Here is a 26,208-nt window from a genome sequence, read left to right on the forward strand (position 1 = left end):
TTTTGCCAGCTTTGTCACTGGCATTGGAGGTAATTTGGTTGGTGAGGTGGGGATCCCATTAGGCATACAGTCTGGGAACAGCAGCAGGTCCTCCTGCAGCAGCCTCCTCAGCTTCCAAGACTTTCTTCTTCACCATGGCCCACCTCTGCTCCTCTGTCCACTGTGTTCATGGACAAATGCCAGAGAGGCCTTGGTGGCACCTGCATCTAGGGGCACAGCAGCATGTTGAGAAGCACATGGTACCCAGGAAAACACTTTGTGTACCTACACAGAAGCTCTAGACCCAGCTATCCAGGAATCTCCACCCCATAGTCCAAGCACAGGGCCTGGAGTGTCCAGCTTAAAAAACTGTGGGTTCTGCAAGAAAAGACGTTAATAAGATCACTGACTCTGTTTTTGCTAAGAGTAAATACCATTTGTAGCCCATTTGTAGCTGTCCCCAAAGTCCTTTTCCAAGTGACGTTTCTGATGCTTCTAGTGTGTCTCTTGTGTCCATTCCTAGATTTGTCTTGATCCATTGAGACCAGGAGAAGCAATGTAGCAGGGAATTATGGGTGCTTCCTATTTCTGTATGCTGGGTTTTCCCCAGGCTTGGCTCACAAAGACCGGCAGAGTAGTGGTGAGTCCCAGAGTGGGCATGCAGCTTTTAAGGAAAGGTCAAGCACATGTCATTTCCCTTTTCTTGCAGTGGGAAAGAAATGAGGGAGGGCTACGTGGACTTGGGGGTGGGGTGCAAGGCAGACAGAGGAAGGGAACCTCAGCAGAACCCCTTCCTCCTTCCTGGTGTTTCTGAGGTGGACAAGGGTCAAGTTGGGGGGAAGTAAGGAGACCTTGTTAGAGGAATACTTAGTTATATAAGCCCCCAAGTGGGGAGCGAGGAGAGCAGCCTTGCTGGAGAGGCAGCAGATCCTCACTGCTTCTTCCTTTGCTATGAGGCATCTTGCTGGTTACTCTGACTTAGAGAGTAGTATGCAGAGCTGTTTTCAGTTTGGTTTCAGCTTCCCCTTCTCTTATCTCCTTATTGTGACTGTTTTGGCTGAGATTTATCTCCCTCCCTCCTGGGGGTTGGGGGGGTGTCTCTCCCCTCTCCCAAAAGTGGTGATGTTTAAATTCTTCCTAGTCTTAGAGGAAATCAGAGAGAGATTAAAAAGGGTTCAAAGGATTATGCTGTAGTTTCAGTGTTGAGAAGCAGTTACTGAAGGACGAACAGGAACAGACACCAAGTACCACACAGGCTTTCTAGGAAGAGAGTGGATTTTGCCAGTGCCCATCATATTCCAGATGTGTGCAGGTATAAACTGCTCATAACCTGATGCTCAAAAAGCCCTGTGAGGTGGTAAGATTAGTGTGGTGAGTGAGTTCAGTGGGCTTGAAAGCTCTGACATGCCCAAGTGGATCCAGGGCACTCTGGTCTCACAGCTGGTGCCCTCCGCTGCCTTTCTGCTCAGCAACACACCTGGATCAGGGACTCAGCAAGAACTTAGCTCTTGCCTCTGAGAGCCCAGTCTCCAAGGAACCACTGAAGGGAAAATGCTGGTGATCAAGCTTCCAACTGAGTCTAGAGCCCTGCCAGGTTTAACCCCTGGGTGGCTCTGGGAGCCAGAAAGTTGGCTTCCCCTGAACATTGGACAGGTTTATACACATTATCAGGTGGAGGTGAGAGTCTTCGTGCTCTTTCTTGTCTGGCAGGAGGAGAACCGCCTGGTCCTCTGCCGTAGCTACTGCCTCCCACCCGCCAGTTAGTACTTTGCTCTGTGAGACTGCTGGAGGTTGTAGGTTTTCCTTTATCCATCTCCTTCCCGTTACACTTTTCAGTCCAGACAAAGCTGAGGCCATTGTCCAGAAATGCCACAGAAGCTCCAGGCAGGACGTGGGCCTCTGGTTAGGGCTGCTTCATGCTTTGTCACCTGTTTCCACACGGCAGGGGCCATCTTCTCTGAGGGTCCTTGATGCATCCTCTGTGTTTTAAGATAGGAACCCAGAGGGAGGGGGTGGTGGTGACTTCGCTCAGTCTCAAAGCCTGGAGAGAGCCAAGCATTTCCTCACCAGCGCACCTGGCAGGGAGATGGGAAGCCGCTGCAGCCCACAGTGATTGGCCAAAAGAGGAAATCAGTGCCGACAGGATATGATGTCTGTTACGGCACAGCAGACTATTCCTGCTCCGTGGCAAGGTCTGAAGTTTCCATTGCTGTGACGAAACACCATGACCAAAACACAGCCGGAGGAGGGGAGAGACCATTTCACTTCCACTTCACATCACAGTACGTCATCACCGGGAGCCAGAGCAGGGTCCCTCTGTCTGGAATACAGACACACCCTTAGCACACACCTTTAATCCAAAACAATGAAGGTAAAGTTAGTCTGTAGAAGGAAACACCCATGTTTAAAAGTGATGTCTAATCTAGTGGCAGACAAAGTGACATCAGAATAGGATATGCCCAACTCTCTGTGGAAAGAGGAAAGGGAAGCTATTGGAGGGGCAGAGAAAAAGAGAGGCCATTCTCCTGGGAGTGTGGTACAGAGACAGGTTGTAGAGAGAGAACAAGCTAGACACAGGTGAAGACAGAAGGAGACAAAAGGTCAGAACAGATTGCCTAGAGTTAGCTGGGGGCCAAGCAGAGCAATTCAGGGGAAACTGACAGATTCCAGATTGAGTCAGTCAACCTGGAGAGGAGTTTGAGCCAGAACAGCTGAGTTGAACCAGCCAGCCAGAGTTTAGAAAGAAAAAGAAAGGGGAAGCTTATCAGCAGTAAGTCTCAGAGGCTGAAAAATATTCTAGGCCTAGATAAGATTGTATGGAGGCTAGAAGCTTCCAGAACTAGGCCTAGGTTAACAGAGATAGTAAGCTTCAGAGATGACAGTTATATCAAGAGAATAAAAAATACGTCAAGAGAATAAGAAATGCTTTTACAGGAACTGATGCAGAGGTCATGGAGAAGTGCTTACTGGCTTGTTGCTTGTACCTTGCTCACCTGTCCAAGGGTGGCAATGAGGGGACCCACCTGCATCAGTCATTAAGAAAAATGCCCCACAGGTTTGCTCACAGGACAGTCTGGGTTGGGACATTTTCTCAAGAGAGGTAGGTTCTCTTCTCAAATGACTCTAGCTTGTGTTTAAAAAAAAAAAAAAAAGGCAGGCAGTGGTGCACACCTTCAATCCCAGCACTTAAGAGGCAGAGGCAGGCAGATCTCTGGGTTCAAGAGTCCCAAGGCAGCCCAGGGCTACACAAAGACACCCTGTTTTGAACCCCTACTCCCCACAAAAAAAAAAAGAAAAGGAAGGAAGGAAGAAAAAAAAAGCCAGAGCCAGGCGGTGGTGGCGCACGCCTTTAATCCCAGCACTTGGGAGGCAGAGGCAGGTGGATTTCTGAGTTCAAGGCCAGCCTGGTCTACAGAGTGAGTTCCAGGACAGCCAGGGCTACACAGAAACCCTGTCTCAAAAAAAAAAAAAAAAAAAAAAAAAAGCCAGCACAACTAGCATTGTTCTTCCACAGGAAAAAATAGGAATTTTTTTTTCCTGGCTGAGACTTGGAAGCAGTGTCGTTAGATGGCATTGCTATGCTCAGGATGAGGAGAGGCAGGGATGCTCCTGGAGACTCTGCTGAGTTTTCTCTTAGGGAGAGCTGTTAGCAGCCTCTCCCCCTAGCCAGGTAGGCCAAGGCAGTTCTGGATCCACACAGACACAGACCATCAGCAAAGCAGCAGCTCCAGAGGGATGGGTTGTATTTGTCCAGATGTGGGGAAGTTGCAGCCTGTTGTGTAGTTCATGCAGACTCCTTGGCAGCAGACAGAAACATGGGAAAGTTGTGATGAGGTTGTCTGTCCTTCCCTCCTCTGGCCGTTCTTGTCTCTGTCATCCTAAGTTCTTTCTTTGTACATGCTAACTGGAGGCTTCAACCTGCGTCCTGTGTGTGAACTGTAACGGTTCTGTTTTCAGCCGGGCCCTGAGCCAGGCCACTGCTCCCAGGCCCCGATCGATCGCCATCAGCTCCTCATCAGCTTCTCTCTATGAACGTGTTGAGAGGAGGAGTCTGAGTGTAGACTGAGTCCTCGGGGTAAGATGCGTGTACACGTGGCGTGATGCTGTGCGTGAGACAAGTGCATGACGAATAGATTGGGATAGAAGTAAATCGCATGAAAGGATTTCCCTGTTGGTCCCTCCAATAGAACAGCTGTCTCCAGGACTGTTCTGTCCTCAGAGATCCTGAATCCAGCATTCATGTAAGGACGGGGATCCGTGCGCTGGACAGGGGTGAAGCCAGCGGTTAGGTTTGGGTTACCAGGGAGAGAAAGCTGGGTTCTCTGTGTAGCAGGTAGAGGTAAGAGGAAGGCATTCCAGAGGCATCTCAGATGGGGCGTCCTGTTTGAATCACAAGTGAGGTGTGCAGGTGTGATCTGATCAAAATGTCAGACTATTAGAAGCAAAGTTGTGACCTAGAATAAAGGCAGCCATGACTTCAGGGGACATGTGACTGAAGAGAGAAGGGGGCAGGCACGGCTGCAGGGGGCACGGCTGCAGGGGGCACAGGAGGGAGGCTTATACCTTGTACAGGCAGACTTAGGCCTTCCTTGCACTGCACTGCCTATTCATTCAGTACATAATAGTGAGTAAAGTAAAATGACTCATGGTCTAGCCTTCAGTATTGTATATTAGGGTGCCCCAAGGGGTCTGGATAGTGCCATGTAATGGTTAAATAGAAGGGTAATTAGTAGCAAGTAAGTTGCTACTGCCTTTTAAAGTTCTAAAGCTTCATAGATATTATTTCTAAAAGTATGCAAGTGGTTCCGTTTGCATGGGTGACCTCACGCACTTGCATCTGTTCAAGATCCTTGCTTCTCAGGTTATAGCAGAGAAGCAAGCTGAGAGAGGCGGCCAGAGTTCTGACCTGTCTTATGCTAAGAAGTGCCACTCCAATAGCTGCCTACAGCAGTAGCTCCAGAGGACCTCATGCCCTCTCCTGGACTCTGAAGTGAAGCTAGCATGTGTGTGTGTATACACACACACACACACACACACACACAAACTTTAAAATAGTAAAACAAAAACAAAAAGCCTTTTATTACATATAGAACCTTTTTGTTTGTTTGTTTCCCAAGACAGGGTTTCTCTGTGTAGCCCTGGCTGTCCTGGAACTCATTCTGTAGGCCAGGCTGATCTCGAACTCAGAGACCTGCCTGCCTCTGCCTCTTGAGTGCTAGGATTAAAGGCGTGCCCCACCACTGCTCTGCAGCATGACTTATGTGTATGTGACATATATGTGGAATGTTAAAGAAAGCTTTTTTTATGCTTCCTACTTGCAGTGAGCCCTGGTGTCTTCTATTTAAATCTTGTTTGCATTTGTAAGTATTTTGTGTAGGTGTGTGGGGCACCTGTACCGCGATGTCCTCAGAGGTCAGGGGACAGCTGGCAGGAGTTGGGTTTTCTTTGCTCTGGGGTGTAAACTCAGGACAGACTCGGTAGCTGCGCACCTTCCGTCATGAGCCATCTCACCGGCTGTTAGTTCACAGTTTAAATAAGGTTAATCTTCACACACCAGATTGATTACATGTCCTTTAGTTTGAAAAATATTGTCCAACCAAACTTGACAATTACATCGTGGAGACAGGAAGAGTGCCCCCGTCCATAATACTTTTGCAGCATCTGTAAAGGGGAGGAGGGAAGCTTACGCCTCCCCTGCCTTCCGGGTGCAGGTATGGTGGAACACTCAGCTTATTAACTCGGATTCCCTCCTCAGAGCTCTATGAACCTGCCTCCTGACAAGGCCCGGTTGCTGCGGCAGTACGACAATGAGAAGAAGTGGGATCTGATCTGTGACCAGGTATGAGCTTGGCATGAGCTTGGGAAGGTCAGGAGGTGCGGTCTGCGTCTGCCTGCACAAGACAGTAAGGCCAAAGAGTCGACTGCCATGCTGACAGGACCAGCCTTGATTTAGCACAGAGTAGGTTGCCTTGGTTTCTAGGGGCTGCCTGGCTGAGACAGCTGGTAGCCTGTATGCCCACGAGAGGCTGCCCAGTGAACAGTGATGTCATGGTGGTTTGTGCAGGCTCAGCTGTGGGCAAGATGAGCCGTTTTCCCACAAAAGTTTGTCCAGCTCAGGATTGTGGCTGGGCTTGTAGGCTAGGCTGAAGACCCTCTTGCTGTGGCCCAGACATGACAAATGGTGGGGGTGGAGTGGGGGTGCTGCTTCTATCGGCCACAGACTTTTAGAAGGAGATGCCCTTGTTCCCTTCGTTTGGTTCTGAAATATCACCGTAGCTGAGGAGTACAGCTGTCATCGCATGGATAGTGTTTAGAACTGAGCAAGAAGAAAAAGTATTACTTTGCTGAGAACCAAAATATTATAACACTCACTGCCTGGGTCTGCACATGGGAAGGTCACAGGTCACGAGGCTTTGACTGCAGAGCTCTGTATGGTTTTGATAGGTCTGGAAGGACCTGGCACAGAGTATGGGCATTGTGTTTATGAAGCACTCAGTTGCTGAGCTTTGTCAGGAACAAACGTGTTCTTTCTTTTCAGGCTCTGAGCAAAACCATAAGAGCTGATGTTAGGGGCTGATTACCTGTTAGGAGCCCCACACATACTGAAATACCTCAGTTAATCTGACAAAAACCCCTGATTTTTGTAAGGTGTAAGGTGATTTTCATTCAAAGAATCCACAGCCAGGTTGGGCCATGACAAACAGTGCCGGGTCTTTATTAGCTATTTCCTTCTGCCATGGCTTATGCTTTCCCTGAGCCAGCAGAACTTGGTCCTGAGGTCCAAGTTTGCACCAGAAAAGGCCTGTTTCCTTAGGCTCTGCACTAAGCATTGAACCTGGAGAACAGCAGCCCTTTGGTACTAAAGTTCTTTACTAAATAACTTCTTTTTTAGGTGACATAATCTTAGTTTTTCTTGGAGTCCTTTTTTGTTTTTAGGTCCGATTTCCTAGCGTTATACGTTCTCCTAGAGCCCTTTATGTGTTTCTTCCCCTGAGCTCTTCAGGGAGCTTCTTTCAGAGACCTTTTTAGGACCAGAATGCCAAGGGGTTTGCTGAGTTTCCTCGTGGGTAGACCTGAGTAAGTAACACTCTGTGTGGAAAGGTGTTGAAAGGTAGCCCTGCTGAGAACTCCATTTGGTTGCTGGGCTCCAGATCCTGGGCAAAGAGCAGATAGTGTATTTACTCTGAGCGCCAGCAGCACAGCAAAACTACCTGAGCCCCAGCTGCAGAGGTCGGAGCTACAAAAACTAGATTCTTTGAGGCAGAGCTCCCCTCCCTGTGGCTTCCCTAACTGTCAGTTAGCCAGTCACGGATCTGCCTGAGGTACTAATCACGGCTCTGTAGTCCTGCATCTTAGCAAGCAGTAGACTCTTAAAATAGCTTCTGACATAAAGCACTTTAGTTGTTAGGAAGCACTGAGCAGAGGAGGAGACTACAGCCGCAGGTGAGGTGTGCCTAAGAATCGTCCGAGAAGGGAACGTAGGGTTGACGATGCTAAGGGACAGCTGGAGGCCAAGTTCCCTCAAACTGAACACTAAAGGCATTCTCCTTCCTTAGCGCCCTCCATGAACACACCTGTGTTTCTGTGTACATACATGTGCATTTTTCTTTCAGGAAAGATTTCAAGTGAAGAATCCTCCACACACCTATATCCAGAAACTCCAGAGCTTCTTGGACCCCAATGTGACACGGAAGGTGAAGTACAAGGCAGAAAGTCTCTTCGTAGTCCTGTGGGTTTGGGCAAAAACCTTTTGTCTTGGAGCTAAGTATTTTGACATTGATTTTTGAGTAATGGGAGTTGAATATCTGGGCTTTGAGGCCTAAAGTGACTGTCCAGTGCTAGAGGGAAGTCTGTAATTGAATCCCCTGTGTTTTCTGCTCCTTTATTTATAGTATAAATTGGAGAGCTGGGTATAGTAGTGTTTGCCTATGATGTCCTTAGAAGAATGAGGCAATAGGATTATTGGTTCTAGGACAACCTGGGCTACATAGCAAGATGGTGTATACCTCCTCCTCAAACAAACAAACAGGGTTGATAGAGGAAGGTTAGAGATGACTCATCAGTTAAAAGATGATGCTGTTTTCCCAGAGGATCCAGCCTCAGTTGCCAATATCCAGTGTCTTACACCTCTTGTAACTGCAGTTCCAGGAACTCCAGTGTTGTCTTCTGGCCCCTTTAGGCAGTGCATGCATGTGGTCCATTAGACATGCATGCAGGCAAAACACTCATATACAAATTTATAAGTAAATAAAGTCAAGAGAGAGGGGGGAGGGCAGGCATGGTGGTACATGACTTCATCCCAGCACTCAGGTGGCAGAGGCAGGGAGGTATCTGAGTTCAAGGCCAGCCTAGTCTATAGAGTGAGTTCCAGGACAGCCAGGGCTACACAGAGGAACCCTGTCTTGGAAAAAAAAGGAACAGAAAAATGGTTGACAGGGAATGTCTATCAAGTGACAAAAGATTCTGTGTCTACAGAAGTTCAGGAGGAGAGTACAGGAGTCAACTAAAGTCCTACGGGAGCTGGAGATCTCACTCCGCACCAATCACATTGGGTAAGTCGGGTCTGCCATCGGCCTCTCCCTGACAACAGACATTGCCTCCCACACAGGTTTAGGTGCCCTTTTTTGGTTTATCCTTCCTGCCATGAAGCAAAGTTGTCCCTTGAATAGCATCTGGCTTTACAGAGCTTTAGACGTGCCATTTATGACATTTTTACCCTTCCGTTCTGCCAGCTGCTGACCAGTTACTTCTGGCAAGCTTGGGGCCTCTCTTGGGGTCCTGTGGCTTTGACTGGAAGACATTCCCATAGCAGCTGAGACCAGAGTCTGCCTGTGGTCTGGTACTGGGCCAAGAGAGGCCCAACAAAGGTTGGGACATGAGAATGTATTCTATTGAACAATGAAATTAGTTCCTAATTGGTGACTAGTTAGACTTTTTGGTATACAGATTACTTATTTGTTTGAAAGAAAATAATTTTTGTACATGAGCAGAAGAGGCTTCCTAAAGCACCAGAGATATAAGACAGAGAGGATCAAGCGTTGGATGTCTCTTGTGCTCACAGATCCTATTGCTGCCAGTGTGTTGAGCCGGCCCCCAGGGTCTGTGTCTTTCAGTCTGAGCGGGAAACCAGGGGTTGCTGATGCATGAGGCTCAGGGAGAGCACGGTGCCTCTGTCTTATGAAGCTGTTCCAGCAAAAGTAAGAAACAGCTGAAAAGAGGGACCATGCAGAAAGGACAGTGAGCTAAGACCACCGCTCTCCAGGTGGGGGTGCCTCAGCAAGGGAGCAGTGAAGGGTGAAGTGGGGTTTCTGGGTAGATGCCAGCCTGTGTCCCTGAGCTTCCTGAGAGTAAGGTGGAAAGAGCCACTGACATCACCAGCTCTTCCTCTTCTGTCAAGGCAGCAGCCTGCTTGTCTGCCCCCGGGCCTGATGTACCCAGAGCTCTTTAGAGGGAGATGATATCTGTATGTAACCAGCTGCAGCAGCACACAGAAGGGAAGCGGCGCAGGAGAGGACAGGAAAGGGACAGTTCCTGGTGTTAGGAACTGTGCTGTGGTAGCCAAAGCATGGTGTCCACACCACAGTCAACTGTGACCCAGACATAGAAAGCCACTGAGAAAAGTGTGGCCACTTTTGTTCCCACTACCACTCCTAAGAATCTCACAGAAGGAAAGCTAAGAGACTTCATCACTTAGGCTCTGGGTGTGGTTAAGAGGGACACTGTGGCAGTCCTGAGCACCCCACAGGACCTCTCTCAGGCCTTGCTGTCTTCTCTAAGTCCTGCTGTAATTGGTGTGAGCATGGAGGTCTGCTCTCCTTAGTAGAGGACCACAAAGAAACAGTCCTGTGTGGTTAGCATCGTTCCCAGGCCTCAGGGCTTCTTGGCACCGGCTTACAAGTTTGAGGTCTAGACCCAGCCCTTGGTTCCCATGGAAGAGCTAAGCCGGTGCCATCTCATCCGAGGCCTCTCTGGATAGCTCTGTGAGGAAGGCAGCATCCTTCTCCTCAGGAAGCTCGTCAGGCTAGTCAGGGTGGAAGGAGGCCAGGACAAAGTGGGGAGGAGATCCTGCTTTGGTCACAGCCTGATGGACAGGGTCCTGCGGGAGTGAGACAGGAGTGTCCGGGGTCCACTCCCTCTGGGGTGAGGCTGCCTGAGCAGGATTCCAGGGCCCTCTAGCTCTTGTGGTTTGTATTGGGTTTCTGCCTTGTCAAAGTGCCCTTTAACCTCCCCTCAAAGTGTCAGGATCCCTAAAATAGCAGTGTAGACTCAGACAGGAAATGAGAAGGGGGTGGGGAGCTGGAGAGCAGACAGACAGGAAATGGGAGGCCTGTCGGCCCCCAGAGAGGAAGCTAACTTAAGGCAGCTCCAGTGTCAGCTTCTGCTGAAGCTTTGCTGGCAAATCAGCCAAGCCTGGTGCTCTAGCGCCAGCCTCTCAGCTGTGGGTGTGGCTAGCCAGGATGGAGCTGATCTTCCAGCTGTGGGGTAAACACAGCCCTGCAGAGCAGTTTGGACACAGCTGGTTTATGTAGTTCCATGGACATTTCGGGGGACTAGAGTACTCGGGAGAAAAAGGCTTCCATCCTGAGGGTTTTATATCTCTGCACTGAAACAAACCTGTCACAGCAGCGACACTCCACCCATTCCACCCACCCCCATCAATTCTGGGGGAATTTGCTCTTCACTTTTATTCCAGAGTTAGCATAGTCTAAAAGGAAAGCAAAAATGCCCTAGGTCATTGTCCTGTCTGCTCACCTGTCTGCCTTCCCACATTGTCCTCTCTCTGACTGTGGGGGTCATGACATACCAGGGGTTGAATTCCTAACTGTTCCCCAAGCTTTTTCAGTTCTGCCAGACCCACTCCAGTTGAACACAGAACTCTCACGACCATCTTTGCTCATTGCTTCTCAAGACTGAACTCAGTAGAGGGAGCCCTTTGGCCCTGTAAGGCTCTTCTTGACTGAGATTTATGGCACTAGGGATTTGCAGGCTTTTTTGGGCACAGCTCCGTGAGTGGTGAATGCTTTGGATGCCTCCCCAGTTCTTCCAGTATATGATGGGAAAGGACTTCGTGCCTAGCATTGTGTCCGATCAAAAGGGACATGGAAAATAATGGGGTTATAACCTGGTCCACGAGGAGAGACTGGCTAGAATCTCATCTGGCAGAAGCCCATTTGTGATGGAGTGGCATTAGAAGGTATTTTCCCATCCCTGGCTCTCCTGCCTGTAGGAAGTCCAGGCTGGCAGCGTGATCACATATGGATCTGTCATAGGTATGGTTTTCGGGATTTTCTCGGCCTGATAGTAGGTTCCAGTAGCATACAGGAGAGTAAAGTTGTTGGGGGCTAGCTTGCTGGATCAGAGCCCTCCACCAAACCAGAGCAAGCCAGTTTATATACTACACCCACTGTGTCCTGTCTCTGCAGGTGGGTGAGGGAGTTTCTCAATGATGAGAACAAAGGCCTGGATGTGCTGGTGGATTACCTGTCGTTTGCCCAGTGTTCTGTCATGTAAGTACCACAAGGGCTAAGGTTGGAGACTCCCTGGGAAGCAGACAGTCCCAGTCTATTTAGAAGAAGATAGGGGCTGGCAATGCAAACCAGCAGAACATTGCCTGCCATGTGCTGAGGCCGAGGTTTCAGTCTCCAACATGGGAAGAAATGGGGGGTGGGAAAGAAAAAGGATGGGTGAGATTCCAGCAGAGAAGGTGGGAGCGGGCATCCCAGAACAGGAGGCAATAGCTCAAGTGTTGCTGCAGAAGTGAGCAAGCCAGGGATAACAGGAATCGCCAGGATTGCAGAGTTCGCTGGAACAGAAGCCATGTGTGGGGAGCATGAAGAGAACAGCATGGAAAGGGAGCGCGGAGTCAGACGCCAGATGACCTAAATGCCGAGCTACAGGCTCTCCAAGGAAATAGCCTGGCTCCTCAGGGAGATGGCTTGGTAGGGTTTAATAATCTCAACAACACTGAGTCTTCATGAGGCAGCTTGGGCCCTGAGATATGAGAGGGTTACTATAGACCTATTGTTGAGGAAGGCCAGTGAGCATGACCTTTGACTTGAACAGACTGAAGTATTTGGGAGCATTTCCCAGGCTTCCTTTTCACATGGGGGCAGTTGGCACATGGAGTTTCACATGGGAGCAAGCATGGCAAGGTGCCTTGAAGGAGAACCTCCGGCACCTTTGTCCTCCTGACTAAACAGATTAGATGAGAAAGGTGTGTATCCCTCTCAGCATTTGGAATATACCAGGCCTCCTGTGGTGGCTTCTTTGCTGTTATTATCCAGGTCATAGCCCGCCTGCAATTTCTGGACATGAGGAAAGAAGGCTAACAGATAGTAAACTAAGTTAGCAACACATGCAGGCCTACACTTTAGACAGGTCAGCCTAAGGAGGATGGGTCCCAATTCTGCTCAGCTTCCCATGGCTCCAGAACTGAAAGTCCCCAGTCTGGAGAAACCTGATTCTTGACCCTTGGGCCTTGCCTAGACTTTTGCTTTCCCACTGTCCCTGCCCTTATGGTTCTTCTTGGTTCCGTGCATTTTCTCAAGGGGACCCAGTAATATTCCCCAGGCTCAGCGTCCCATCCCATTGCCCAGGTCATCCTCCTTAAACTGACAGTAACCCATTCCCATCCACATTTCTGTGGAAGTCCTATTCATAATCCGCCTGTCCCTTTAAATAATCTTTTTATAGAAAGAAATGGGGGAAATTTTGCTTAAGTAAATTTTTAGTACAGAACTTTTATAGTAAAAAGATGTAGATCATTTCCCCAAATATGCCTATCTTTCTTAAAAAAGCAAACAATCCCATTGCTCCAAACCAAGACTACACTTCGGTGTCCAGAGCAGTCAGTGCCTTTGGAAGTAGACTCCAGGGAACAAAAGACAGTGTTTTGGAAGGTCTTGAGAGGAAAGGGGTGAGGCCATGGCTGGATCACCCTGTTAAATGCCACCTGATGTCAGGACTCTTCCTGATCATTGTAGCCTTACCTCTGTCGCTCTCCCTTGTTCCAGAAAGTCCCAGCCTTTGGCACTGGACCTTCATGATGGGCAAGATGTCCTATGGGGAAAAGCCTTTGGGAGATGTGCCCCAGTTCTTAGAGGCTACAGGGGTACAGGGCAGAAGGGATAGATGAGATTGCTTTTTCAGGGTGTGCATTCTGGGGGACTGGGATGTAAGAGAAGGTCCCGAGTGTTGCGTGATCTCAGCTGACTTCTTTGCTCTGGACACAACAGCTTATGGTGAGAGACCTGTTGCAGGAAGTAACCAAAGTCAATACTCCCTTCCTCAGGGGCTAGAACACCTCCCTCTTTCACAGTCTGAGCTCATCTCTAGGGAAGCTGACGCTGAGGAGGAAGACATGGAGGCCTCGGAAATAAAACATCAGCCATTCAGAGGGATAGGCCTAGGGTGTAGCTCACTAGGAGCCTGCTAGTAGCATACTGGCCTGGCAGGAGACCCCCGGCTCACTGAAAAGCTAAACAAGCCAAGTCCCAGAAGCCATTGGTAGGGTGAGGCAGTAGTGTGCTTGCTGAGCTCAGCCTTGGCTTTCCAGGGCCCTGATTCTTGTCCTTTCAGACCTGTCCAATCTTGGTGACCTAGGCTGCTTTACGGCGCTCTGAGTCTTTTGGCCACTGCTATTGGCCACCTGCAGTTGGCTCATTTCCCTCCATTATCTTTAGTACAGATTATTTAAGTAGAGTCATGGTGATTTGAGATGTCCCATTTGAGGCTAGGAGCATAGGAAGCCTGCCAGCCCCACAGCCCTCAGGCCATGGAGAAGCCTTCAGATCCCCTTTCCTAAAACTATCTAAGCCTTCTCTGCCCTGCCTTACGTTGGTAGCTCCAACCAGGATCAGGTCTCCGATGCCTAATTCTGTTTCCTCTTCTTGCTGCTCCTGCTTTTTGTTTGCCACAGAGGCCTGAAGAGGGGGAGGTGGGCTTGCTGGGGGCTTGGCACAGAACTTCCCTTGTATATGTGCCTGCGTGTGCGCATGTGTGTCCTCTCATGCTCTAGGTTTGACTTTGAGGGTCTGGAGAGTGGTGATGACGGTGCATTTGACAAGCTGCGGTCCTGGAGCAGGTCAATCGAGGACCTGCAACCACCCAGCGCCCTGTCGGCCCCCTTCACCAACAGCCTCGCTCGCTCTGCGCGCCAGTCCGTGCTCCGGTATGTGCGTGCTTACTCTGACCACCTGCCTCCCACCCCAGCCCCAGCCAGGTCTCGGTGACCCGGTGAGTGCTTATGCTCCTCCCTCCACTCTTGCTTCCAGGCTCAGCTCTCTTGCCCTCTGCCTGTTCGCCTGTCTCTCATCTGTCCTCTCTCTCCCTGACTCTGCCCAGCGGTCTGTCCTGGGTAAGTACATGGTCCTCAGCTGTGCTACCCCCTGATGCTCCAGCTCTCCCTTCCCCAAGCCCTCACTCTCTCCTAGCCACTCCTTCCTGACCTCGGGCAGGACTTGGGCTTTACTGGCCAGTTCAGCCTCTGCCCCCACACCCGTTTCCCCTTAACTCTCACTTTTCCCATCAGCTCTTAGAGAACAGCCCCAGCTACTGCTGGGTCCTTCCTTTCCCTTTCCTTTCCCCTTCAGGTCTTTTCTCTCCAAAGTTGTTGTGCCTTTCTTTGTCTGTGCTTTCACAAGAGCGGTCCTGTGGTGGACTGGATCACTTCGCCAAGCCTGTGCCCCTCAGAGGCTGTTCTCATAGCTCTGTAGCCTTTCCTTTGACCTACGTCTCTCTTGTGGCTCTCCTTCTCTTCTTGGATTTTGTGTCATGGACACTGCTCGCCATTCTGGTCTTGCAGGAGTAGATTCCGTATGTGTTTCCTCTTCTCACAAAACATTAAGGTAGTGGAGAGAAGATACACAGCCAGGCACGGCCCCAAGCCTTCATGAGGCCTGTGTAGGTCTGCTCAGCTTTGGGGACTTGAGACTGAGATGCGCACAGACTCCGCCCCACTGAGTGTGCCAGGTGTAACTAAGCGAGGGAGGAGGGGCTCTTGGATGCAAGTCTTTGTGACCTACCCCAAGGACTACAAATTCCTTACAACAGTTTTGTATTTCTGAGAGCTCTGGGGTTAGCATGATTTTGGCAGAGTATAAAGCTGGGGTCCTGGGCAGTTGCCAACAAAGGCCTGTACCAAAGAGGTGAAGGCTGACTCCACTGCCTTCTGCTCCCTAGCTGTCTTGGCCTTTGGTGCAGGGTTTCTTTCCTCCACTTCTGCTGTTTCTACAAGGTAGCCTGGTGGTCTAACCTTCACCAGCAGCCTTGTCCCTACCTGATCACTTGGCCCTGTCCCCCAGGTACAGTACTCTCCCTGGCCGCAGGGCCCTGAAGAACTCCCGTCTGGTGAGCCAGAAGGATGATGTCCATGTCTGCATCCTTTGCCTCCGAGCCATCATGAACTATCAGGTGAGGGGGTGATGCTTGCCGTGAATGTACTGCCCCCTTTTGCCTCATCTATCCAACCAAGACAGCAGAGCACCAGCTTGTGAAAGTCAGGATTGCCAGTGGAGACCTGCTGGCTTCTCCGTTCTTATATCAAGGTCCCTTCCTGTCCTTTCCTTTGCAGTATGGCTTCAACTTGGTCATGTCCCACCCCCATGCTGTCAATGAAATTGCACTTAGCCTCAACAACAAGAATCCAAGGTGTGTTGATTCCCTCCTCATTATGTCCAGGTATCTAAAGATCCTGATTTATCTCTGACAAGTCCTTTAGCCAGGAACTCCTGCTGGAGGAGACGTGTCCAGGGTTCACTTCACAGCCTAACGAGGGAACAAGCATTCCTTTTCCATCTTCTTTCTGAAGGACATGAGCTGTGGTGGCTTGCATGGGCCTTGGATGTTAACTTCCTTCATCTCCTAGGACCAAAGCCCTGGTCTTGGAGCTGCTGGCAGCTGTGTGTTTGGTGCGGGGAGGTCATGAAATCATCCTTGCTGCCTTTGACAATTTCAAAGAGGTTGGTCTCTTCTGCTTGTTCGTGTGTGTGTGTGTGTGTGTGTGTGTGTGTGTGTGTGTGTAAAAGATAAGGTGGGGAACTGGGTAGATCCAATTTCTTGGGATTTCTAGTGACTTTAAAATAACTGCTAAGCAGCTTGCTTTAGAGTGAGACTACAAAAGCCAAAGCAAAACTCAAGTCTTTTAGAGCTTGTTCCAGGACACCTCCCACTGTCCAGTCAGTGAGGCTCTGGATAGAGTGCAGACTGTGGCTGGACACATGACTCAGTATCAGAGCCCCTGCTGACCTTGCAGAGGCCTTGGGTTCAGTTTCCAGTATCCAAACGGTGGTCCACAACTGTCTTTAGTTCCAGTTCCAGAGGATTTGGTGCCCCCTTCTGGCCTCCACAGAAACAGCACACACATTCATATACATTTATAGAAGCAAAACACACACTTTTTTTCTTTTTCTTTCTTTTTCCTTTTCATTTCTTTTTTCCTTTTTTTTTTTTTTTTTTTTTTTGGCACAGGCTCTACTCACACACTAGAGTGGAGCCTGGGCATCTTCGTGTTATAGATTCCCAGGTGGCTCTGCTGCCATGAGCCCACAGGTGGGATCCAAAGCAAGTATATTCTCAGGGAAGAAAGCTGTTAGGGAGGGGAGAGAGAACTCCTGTGTGGAATTTTCCCATCCTTAGGTCTACCTCTGAAACCCCAGTTTGCTTGAACTCGGGATTCTTCAACATCCAGCCACAGCTGTGGTCCCGCCTCTTCCTCCTCTCTGGGCCTCTTCCCTAGCATCCATTGTCTGGTTCAGGAAACAGCTCTTCCTCTTTAAAGTTGAGAAACTCACAGCAGCCCCTGGACCCTTCTTAGCTGAGGGCTTTCCTGCATACTGGCTCCTCCTCTGTGTCCCCGTGGGGCCCCAGCCTTCTACTGCAGCCATGGCTTGACTCCTTTTTTTCCTCTGTCTGTATTTTAATAGCATCAGATCTTCTGTGTGTCTTTCCGGCCTAACTTTAGAGGCACCTAAATCCTAGGCTATCCTGGATTCCTTCACTGTGGTGAGGGTCAGAGACCTAAAGCCAGATTCCAGGTTCTGGGTTTTCTTCTGGTGTCCAAAATGGCACAGTTTCTAGATAAAGTTATAGTTACTTTGGTTTTTGTTTTATTTTTATTTTATTTATATATTTATTTTGATATGTTTTGTTTGGTTAGTTGGTTTTTGTTTTTTGAGACACATTTTTACCTTATATCACAAGCTGGCCTCAAACTATGGCAGTCCTACTTTAACCTTCTGAAGGCTAGCGAGGATGTTAGCCACTGTGTCCCACTGAGTTTTGGCTAAACTTGGTCTGAACCATGCTTTCTTCATCATGTTCTTGGGAACCTGTGTTTGGGGATTTCAGTTCTGCATAGTAGAGATTCTTCCTCTGAGACTGTTTGCGCATTCAGGTGTGCAAAGAACTGCATCGGTTTGAGAAGCTAATGGAGTATTTCCGGAATGAAGACAGCAACATTGACTTCATGGTGAGGACCTGGGTCTGGGACAGGTGCATGCCGTGTCCATTGAAGGTTTCTGCTGCTGAAGCGGGGCCACACTGTGTTCTGAGGGGCTGCCTCTTTTCCCCAGGTGGCCTGCATGCAGTTCATCAACATTGTGGTACACTCAGTAGAAGACATGAACTTCCGGGTCCACCTGCAATATGAGTTTACCAAGTTGGGGCTGGAGGAATTCCTACAGGTAAGCTATGATCTTGGAAAGGTGAAGTGTTTTAGGGTAGAGAGTCAGCTAGACACACAGAGAGAGCTTGGTTTTTTTTGTTTTGTTTTTGTTTTTATGTTTTAGTAAGAATATTTAAGAACAAGTAAGAATATAGTCCTAGATGGATCTGGAACCTGCCTGTCTTTGGCCTGGGACTGGGGCCCTTCTGCCAATGTCTAGAAGACACTGGTCATATGCTCTAGGAGGGAGTTGTGAAGCAATGATGGGGTACTGAGAGTGTCCGTGAGTCCTGAGCTGACTCCTCCACATGCTGTTCTCTACTGTCCCACAGAAGTCAAGGCACACAGAGAGCGAGAAGTTACAGGTGCAGATTCAAGCATACCTGGACAATGTGTTTGACGTGGGGGGCTTGTTGGAAGATGCAGAAACCAAGAATGTAGCCCTGGAAAAGGTGGAAGAACTAGAGGAGCATGTGTCCCATGTAAGTGTCCTTTGCTTGCCAGAGCCACTGTGGAAGGCTGAAAGGATGGGCACAACTGGGTTCCAGGAATCCAGGAGCTGACCTACCTGCCTCCAGACTGAGCCACAGGAAACCTTGAGAACCACTGAGCCTCTCTAGAGTGAACTCTGGCCCAAGCCACTGAGCACTACTTACCGGAATGAGCTGACCTCTATGGCTGGGTTTGGCCTTGAACTTGGGACAGACTGTGCCTTGTATCTATTTCTGTTTCATAGTATCAGGACTACTGGCCCCTGAGAGTCATGTAGGGATGCCACCTGAATAAGGCTGCCTTTTGGACATAGCTTTTCAGGTCCTGGTTTGGCTTTAAGTTATGCTGAGTGTTTGGGCTTGAACACAGCTCTGAACATGCCTTCTCCATTTTGTAGCTCACAGAGAAGCTTCTGGACCTGGAGAATGAGAATATGATGCGGGTGGCAGAACTGGAGAAGCAGCTGCTACAGCGGGAGAAGGAGCTGGAGAGCATCAAGGTGCCAGTAAGGGGAGGGGACAGTGGGGAGGCCTCCGCTGACCCAGGTCCCAGCTCCTCAGGACTTTCCTTCCCGAATCTTGTCAAGGGAAGATACTGATCTGTGTGCAGCACTCAGGCAACAGTGACCTGGTCATCCACCCTACCTCCTGGGTCTTTTTTTGTCTTCCTCCTCCTCGTCGTCGTCCTCCTCCTCCTTTCCCTCCTCCTCCTCTTCCTCCTCCTCTTCTTCCTTTTCTCTTATTTTTGAGACAGGGTTTCTCTGTGTGACCCTGGCTGTTCTAGAACTCAGTCTGTAGACCAGGCTGCCCTGGAACTCAGAGATCTCTCCTGCCTCTGCCTTCCAAATCCTGGATTAAAGGCGCCACCCAGCTTCCTCTCTGTGAATCTTGAAGCTGGAGTTGGCCAGACCCAGCAGAGAATGGGAGCAGATGCTCATGGGCCCCTAGAATCCGGGGCAGGCAGTCTTCTTCCTGCTCACTTGGTGGCTTGTCCTTCACATGCTTCTCCACTCTGTTTGCTGAGCATGGTTAGAGTAGTCCGTCTATTTATTACTGTCTACAGGTGTCCTGGAGGGCAATGCTTCTGCTATTTCAGTCTCTTGTGTTCTTTCTCCTAACTTTATAACGTAGTTATAAAGCCAAGCCACAACCTCTTTGTCTCAGAAGACTGTAGTTACGGTGGCTACCGAGCTCAGCTCAGTGTGTCTCTGCTTATCCCTGCCTCTAGTACTAGACAGGAAGCTGGGAAGGCTATAGGGATCACAAAGGCTTATCCATGAAGCTTCCATCTGAGCAGGTATCCACAGCCAGTGAAATAAAAGCAGTAATGAAGACCTAAGGTCGGTGGAAAGAGCAGCAGTGCCCATCTAGCAGGAGACCAATGGGAGTTTCAAAAGGGCATCCTTTTCCTTCAGCCCCGATGGTCCTATGCAGTGAGAACAGACTTGAGCTGAGAAAAAGGGCCTATACGAATACCAGTGGAAGCAAGCTTACTCTTCTGCTCTGCCACACTCCAGCTTTGCTGTTCCTCACCTGGATTTCTTCTATGTTGAGCATCCTCACTGAGATGTCCCTTCTTGAGAGTCTGTTGGGTAGGAATTCTGACTCCCAGGGGAACTGACTGTAAAGCCTTCAGCCCGTTCTTCCCTCATTGTGCTGTCTGCCTGACAGGAGACATATGAGAACACAAGCAACCAGGTGCACACTCTTCGGAGGCTCATTAAGGAAAAGGAAGAGGCCTTCCAGCGCCGATGCCACCTGGAGCCGAGTGCCCGGGGCCTGGAATCCATGGGTGGGAGCGAGGCCCTGGCCAGGGTAGGCCCTGCAGAGTTGACTGAAGGCATGCCAGCCTCTGACCTGGACCTGCTGGCTCCAGCCCCACCTACTGAGGAGACTCTTCCTCTGCCTCCTCCACCAGCTCCACCTTTGCCCCCGCCCCCTCCTCCACTACCAGGTAACTGGGACTTCTAAGCCGGGAAGGGCAGGTTCTTTGTGATGCCAGGACTGGGTCTTAGACAACAGCTGGGAAATAGCATCATTTGAGGGCTAGGAGGATAGCAAGTCAGGGTGAGAGAGAGGGCTAAGGGAGGACCAGTGTTTGTGGGAAACAGATGAAGTGATGCTGGGGGCAGATTCTGCTTCAAGGATCTCTGAGGCACTGCTCTTAATCATTCCTCTGAAGGCAGCCAAGCTGGGGTTAAACTAACAGGAGGAACTCCATCAGGGCCTAGCGCTGGCTCTCCCCTTCAGTACGCTTCCAGGATCAACTTGACCAGAGTTTCCATAGCACTCCTCTCTGGTCTCTTAAGAAGAGGGAGGCAGGCAGAGTTTGGGCAGCCTAGAGTCTTATGACTGTGGGTCATGATGGCATTTATTCTTCCTAGACAAGTGTCCCCCTGCCCCACCTCTCCCTGGTGCTGCTCCTTCCGTGGTGTTGACAGTGGGCCTGTCAGGTGAGTGTCCTCCGGGCTCTGGGCAATGCTATTGGAGTTTTCCCTTGGCTTTTACCTCATACCTGTCCTCCTTCCAAAACCTAGCCATTCGCATCAAGAAGCCTATCAAGACCAAGTTCCGGCTGCCAGTCTTCAACTGGACAGCACTGAAACCTAATCAGATCAATGGCACTGTCTTCAGTGAACTTGATGATGAGAAGATTTTGGAGGTGACGGGTCTGGGGTCCAGAAGAGTGGGGCTGGGGCGGGGCCTGGAGACCAGGATGACTTTAGAGCCAGATCTTCTGGTCTTAGAAAAGCTTTCAGGCAGAGCAGGACTGACACCATTATCCAGTCATGACTGGATCCTTGCAGGGCATGTGGTCAGTGGGTATTGTCACTGTTTGAGCCTTCAACATTGTCCCTTCTTATTATTTCTGCCAGGACTTAGACCTGGACAAGTTTGAAGAATTATTTAAGACAAAGGCCCAGGGTCCTGCTCTTGACCTCATCTGCTCCAAGAATAAGACCGCACAAAAGGCTGCTAGCAAGGTGACCCTTCTGGAAGCCAATCGTGCCAAGAACCTGGCTATCACCCTCCGCAAGGCTGGGCGCTCAGCTGAGGAGATCTGCAGGGCCATCCACACGTGAGGCTTCCACCAACTTGACCCTGGTCCCCAGACAGCTGTTGTCCCAGTTGTCCCCACAGCAGCTGATTCCCTAGATTCCAGGGCTCCTGACAGGACTTGCTCACCTTTCTCAGTGGCCCGCTAACCAGAACAGAGCACACTGACTCCAGTCTGGGTCTCAGGCTCAGTGAGAGAAGCTGCATGTTCAGCCCAGAAGAAAGAGTGTATCGGGAATAGCATTAGCATTGACAGGGATTCCACCATGTTAGCAGAGAGCAAAGTCAGGAGAGCCAGTTTGTTAGGACAGATGAAGCAATGGTGCTTTGTCTCTAGCTGAGTCCTGTGTATTTATTACTCTCCAGTCCTTCTAAGGATGAGGGGAAAGTGTGGACAGATGTCAGCTCTGAAGTGCTGTGTTGTTCATCCTGCACAGGTTTGACTTACAGACACTCCCTGTGGACTTTGTGGAGTGCCTGATGCGGTTCCTGCCTACAGAGGCAGAGGTGAAGCTGCTGCGGCAGTACGAGCGTGAGCGACAGCCGCTCGAGGAGCTGGCTGCCGAGGACCGCTTCATGCTACTCTTTAGCAAGGTGGAACGGCTGACCCAGCGAATGGCTGGCATGGCCTTTCTGGGCAACTTCCAGGACAATCTGCAAATGCTTACACCGGTACACCCTCTTCCCTAATCACTGTTCACTGCTGTCACCAGTCATGTCCACTGTCCTTCCTTCTAGCCTATGCCTTGACTTTATTCTCCTCCCAACCTGGATATCAGTCTTCATCTTGTCTTTCAGCAACTGAATGCCATCATTGCAGCCTCCGCCTCTGTCAAGTCCTCACAGAAACTGAAGCAGATGCTGGAGGTGGGGAGAGGGAGTGACTGGAGCTGGTGGTTCTCAGGGCCTGGGGTGGGTCCTCGTGGCTGGCTGTGACCTGCCTTCTGCCTCTTATGAACAGATCATACTTGCATTGGGGAACTACATGAACAGCAGCAAGCGAGGTGCTGTCTACGGCTTCAAGCTCCAGAGTCTGGACCTGGTAAGATGGCAGGGACGGCATGTGCAGAACAGCTGGATTCCAGAGCCAAAGTGCTTAGCGCTGTTGCCACCACTCCCTTTCAGCTGCTGGACACCAAGTCCACTGACCGCAAGATGACACTGCTGCACTTCATTGCCTTGACGGTGAAGGAGAAATACCCGGAGCTGGCTAATTTCTGGCATGAGTTGCACTTTGTGGAGAAGGCTGCAGCAGGTGAGGGCTCCCTCTTCCAGGACAATCCCAGGAACCTGAGCAGGAGCAACACCCGGTCCATTTCTGGCTGTTGTTGTCTTCTTATTATTTCAGTTTTCTGCTAAAGCTATGAGCAGGGGCAACTCCAGAGAGAACGAGCCTTCCTCTGGGCTCACATAGGATCAGGCTTCTCTTAGACTGGCCTAGAGATTGTATTTCTCTATCATGTATGTGATGTGATTAGAAAACCTATAAAGCCCCCTCCAGACAGATATACGTACTACTGTTTCTATCCTGCCCATGAAAAAGCAACAGCAGGCCCAGGCAGCTCCAGTGGAGACCAGCCGTCTCGGTGGTTTTCCTTCCTTTGCTACTTTGTTCTTTGGGTCCATAAACTCTGACCCTCATTCCTTCCTACTGCCTGAGAGAGCCCAGCCTGCTTGACACGGACTTCTCTACATGTACATCCCTGAAGTCTATGCCAAGGGGACATGGTGGGATAAATGTGCTATCGTCCTGGGTAAGCCTCAGACAGGCTCTTGGTAAATAGTGTCCCTGGAGAACGTGCTGCTGGACGTGAAAGAGCTGGGCCGGGGAATGGAGCTGATCCGGCGGGAATGCAGCATTCATGACAACAGCGTTCTTCGAAACTTCCTTAGTACCAATGAAGGCAAACTGGACAAGCTCCAGCGTGATGCCAAGACTGCTGAGGTGAGCAAGGAACTGGGGGAGGCAGGCAACAAACACCTAGAGCCAGCACACTAGGCCACTTGAGGTAGGCATCCAACTCTTGTATCAGACACTGGCCAGCAGTATGGGGAGGCAAGGGGGTAGTAACAAGGGACTTTAAAGATAGCAGACATCCATGTCCGAAGTTATGACTCAGGAGGGGCTTGGATAATTGGCTTTCCTCTCTTGACAGTAGGCTTTGCTTTCTGTGGGCCTTCTGTCCATATGTGAGCACTGGGCTTCTACCCACTGGGACGACCTTCTGTCTGCCCTTTACTCAGGAGGCCTACAATGCAGTTGTGCGCTACTTTGGTGAGAGTCCCAAGACCACACCTCCTTCTGTGTTTTTCCCAGTATTTGTCCGATTCATTCGTTCTTATAAGGTAAGTTGAAGAAATGTTTCAGGAGTTTGGCTGGTAGAAGATTAGTCGAGAGAGAGCCTGGGCTTCAAGTCTGAGTCTTTTCCAGTTCCTGAAGTCTAGGGAAGGAACCATGGAAGCGGACGACAGCCCTCTAAACTGTGGACTGGTGGGCAGGGTGGGGGCCCAGGCCCTTCCTTTCATTGTTTGGAGCAGGAAGTACCCCTCCAGTGAGTGGCCACCTGGGGTTAGCTGGTCCCACTGCCACCCACACTTCATGCTTACTGTCAGCCCCTCCCTTCCCAGCCTGTGAAAGCCTCAAGCTCCCCCTCTCTTGGTCCTCTCTAAGGAAGCAGAACAAGAGAATGAAGCTCGTAAGAAACAAGAGGAGGTAATGCGGGAGAAGCAGCTGGCTCAGGAAGCCAAGAAGCTGGATGCCAAGGTGGGTGGGACCAAGAATTGAAGATTCAGGGACAGGGAGCAAGAAAGGACATAGAAAGCCAAGTGAGGGGCAGACACAGACAGACAGGACACAGGGTTACTGTCCGCAGGGTCATCTTCAGCCTACATCTTGGGACAGGAACCAGCTGCTTGTTGGGTTCGTGATGACTTCCTTCCCCTTCTAATATCTGACCCTAGACTCCATCCCAGAGAAACAAATGGCAACAGCAGGAGCTAATTGCAGAGCTGAGGCGGCGTCAAGCTAAGGAGCACCGGCCTGTTTATGAGGGGAAGGATGGTACCATTGAGGACATCATCACAGGTGGGACATCTGTCCACTAAGCCCAATTCCCAGGGCCTGACCTAACCGCCTTTGTGTGGCCCTCTTCCTAGTCCGTTTACCCATAAAACCTATTCACTGTCTCTCCTGGGCCACAGTGTTGAAGAGTGTCCCCTTCACGGCACGTACTGCCAAGCGGGGCTCACGTTTCTTCTGTGATGCAGCCCACCATGATGAGTCAAACTGTTAGCCCTCGAGGCTGGGGCCCCTGACAGGTACCGGGCACTACAGCTGCCCGCTCTGCATGCCTTGGAATCACCCAGTAGCATCCCCCCAGGGGTGGAGGCACACAGACTCTGCATGCTGCATGCTCATCCCTGCATGTGTCCTCCCACTAACACTGTCCTAGCTCCTGAGATCCAAGGGCTACCGAGTCTCTGGGCCAGGGTTAGGAGCCATGCCAGGGCAGGCAAGACCTAGTGGTTGGGATTACTGAGGCTCCATTCATAGACCCAGGTATCTTGGGTCCTGGCCTCCCCTAAGAGCTCTGGCAGTAGCTGCTACTCAGGGACAGTTGTCTTTTAACCTCTGCTTCTTGACATCTAGTTTGGCTTGTGGTCGTTTCCTGGGTGGCCTTCAGTTTCCTATGCTACCCTCTGAAAATAGCTCCAGCAGTTTTTCTAGCTGGTCCTCAAGCCTCCCTCCAAGATCCTTTCATGGCTGACTAGTTCCTCAGGTACTGTCCTGCTCAGTCTCCCCGCCTGTTCACTGTTCATGCGCTTGTTTTCCTCACAGGCTTCAACCACCAACTCATGGTCATTCACAGCCAAGCCAAGAGTGTTGTACCACCCAGTGGCCCTCCTCGGGCCCCAGGTCCCCACTGACATCCTCCTGGAACAGACGTACTTTAATTCTCAGAGTCCTGCAGATCTGGACAGTGGACCCAGGGCTCAGGGCCCAGCAGAAGACTGTTGTTCCAGCTGCAGCTGCTTCAGCTCTGAGGCTGGCTCGTCCCTATGCCACGGCGGGCACTAGGTCTGTAGGGGCCTGGCATTTCCCTAGTGCCCCTCATAGTGCACTTTGCCCCCAGTCTTCAACTTTATTTCCTGAAGGGTCAATTCAGGACTGGGAAAAACCACTTCCAGCTTCAGCTCATGAGGGTACACAGCCCCTCTTTCTAGAGTCTAGTGAGATAAAAGGAGGATGTACATCCAAGAAGAAATACAGATTTCCCCTCTCCTTTTACAGTCCCACAGTCAGCTCTGGTTTAGAGCGTATCCAGACTGATGGCTCCCTGGACTCTGCCAATATTGGATAATCTAACAGAGTGAAGCCCTAGTAAAAAGGGGTAGAGGAGCAGTGTCGGGCCTGCAGGCCTTCTTGCATGTGCTACCTGAGACTTCAGGGTTTGTTGTTCTGCTCTCCTAGACCCGTGGTCCCACCCACCTTGGCATCCAGCTTCTTGGCTTCCGGAGCCAGCGGCTTCTCCCACATTGCCTCCTGCTTCTTCCGGGAGCTTCTTGCTCCACTTAAAACCAAAAGGTCGTGGGGGAAGACTTGTGGCTTTCAAAAGTGGAAAGGGAAGGACTAACACTTAACATGGAGAGTGGGTGGCAGTGGGAGCAGCTGACTCCTGGTGGCCACCCTCTGGATGGGCACTTCCTGCTCCACACAATGAAAGGAAGGGCCTGGGCCCCACCCTGCCCACTGTCTTCCCACTGGCTGAAGAGCAGAGGCACTGTCTGTACCAGCTCCAAGATTGCTAGAGGAAGGATGTGCCGGCAGTCTCACCTTTCCTCAGCTAGGTGGATTCTGGCCCGGGAACAGGCCACAGAGGATCTTCACAGACTATTTGCTCAATTCCCTACTGAGCTCTGACCCTGGAAGGGAATGTAGGGGCACTTTGTTTTGTACATGTACCATTTCCTTTCTTGTACATAAACCCCAGATCTCTCAACAAAGTCTTGCGCACCAAG

The 26,208-nt window shown here is 50.4% G+C and overlaps 1 protein-coding gene across 4 annotated transcripts in view; it reads left to right on the top strand.

Moving 5' to 3' along the window:
• The window catches only part of Fmnl3 (formin like 3), a 53,068-nt gene extending 26,875 nt beyond the window's left edge, over window positions 1-26,193 (top strand). Inside the window, exons 2-27 of one of the 4 annotated variants that reach the window (XM_028788273.1) lie at window positions 5,735-5,818; window positions 7,593-7,673; window positions 8,455-8,531; window positions 11,403-11,486; window positions 13,997-14,149; window positions 15,282-15,390; window positions 15,551-15,627; window positions 15,845-15,938; window positions 17,372-17,446; window positions 17,550-17,660; window positions 17,974-18,123; window positions 18,531-18,632; window positions 19,804-20,086; window positions 20,517-20,585; window positions 20,670-20,794; window positions 21,009-21,211; window positions 21,627-21,861; window positions 21,988-22,056; window positions 22,151-22,231; window positions 22,315-22,444; window positions 22,974-23,134; window positions 23,434-23,535; window positions 23,861-23,953; window positions 24,151-24,274; window positions 24,391-24,507; window positions 25,028-25,134. In XM_028788273.1, coding sequence (XP_028644106.1) covers window positions 5,735-5,818; window positions 7,593-7,673; window positions 8,455-8,531; window positions 11,403-11,486; window positions 13,997-14,149; window positions 15,282-15,390; window positions 15,551-15,627; window positions 15,845-15,938; window positions 17,372-17,446; window positions 17,550-17,660; window positions 17,974-18,123; window positions 18,531-18,632; window positions 19,804-20,086; window positions 20,517-20,585; window positions 20,670-20,794; window positions 21,009-21,211; window positions 21,627-21,861; window positions 21,988-22,056; window positions 22,151-22,231; window positions 22,315-22,444; window positions 22,974-23,134; window positions 23,434-23,535; window positions 23,861-23,953; window positions 24,151-24,274; window positions 24,391-24,482 — 2,964 coding nt within the window. In that variant the 3' untranslated portion in view covers window positions 24,483-24,507; window positions 25,028-25,134. Of the gene's footprint in view, window positions 1-5,734; window positions 5,819-7,592; window positions 7,674-8,454; window positions 8,532-11,402; window positions 11,487-13,996; window positions 14,150-15,281; window positions 15,391-15,550; window positions 15,628-15,844; window positions 15,939-17,371; window positions 17,447-17,549; window positions 17,661-17,973; window positions 18,124-18,530; window positions 18,633-19,803; window positions 20,087-20,516; window positions 20,586-20,669; window positions 20,795-21,008; window positions 21,212-21,626; window positions 21,862-21,987; window positions 22,057-22,150; window positions 22,232-22,314; window positions 22,445-22,973; window positions 23,135-23,433; window positions 23,536-23,860; window positions 23,954-24,150; window positions 24,275-24,390; window positions 24,508-25,027 lie in introns of all 4 variants that reach the window. The other 3 variants (XM_028788274.1, XM_028788275.1, XM_028788276.1) reach the window with 3 other exon arrangements.
• The last annotated feature ends 15 nt before the right edge of the window (window positions 26,194-26,208 follow it).

This window comes from Grammomys surdaster, unplaced genomic scaffold, assembly GCF_004785775.1.
Source record: "Grammomys surdaster isolate TR1022 unplaced genomic scaffold, NIH_TR_1.0 125742, whole genome shotgun sequence".
NCBI lineage: Eukaryota > Metazoa > Chordata > Mammalia > Rodentia > Muridae > Grammomys > Grammomys surdaster.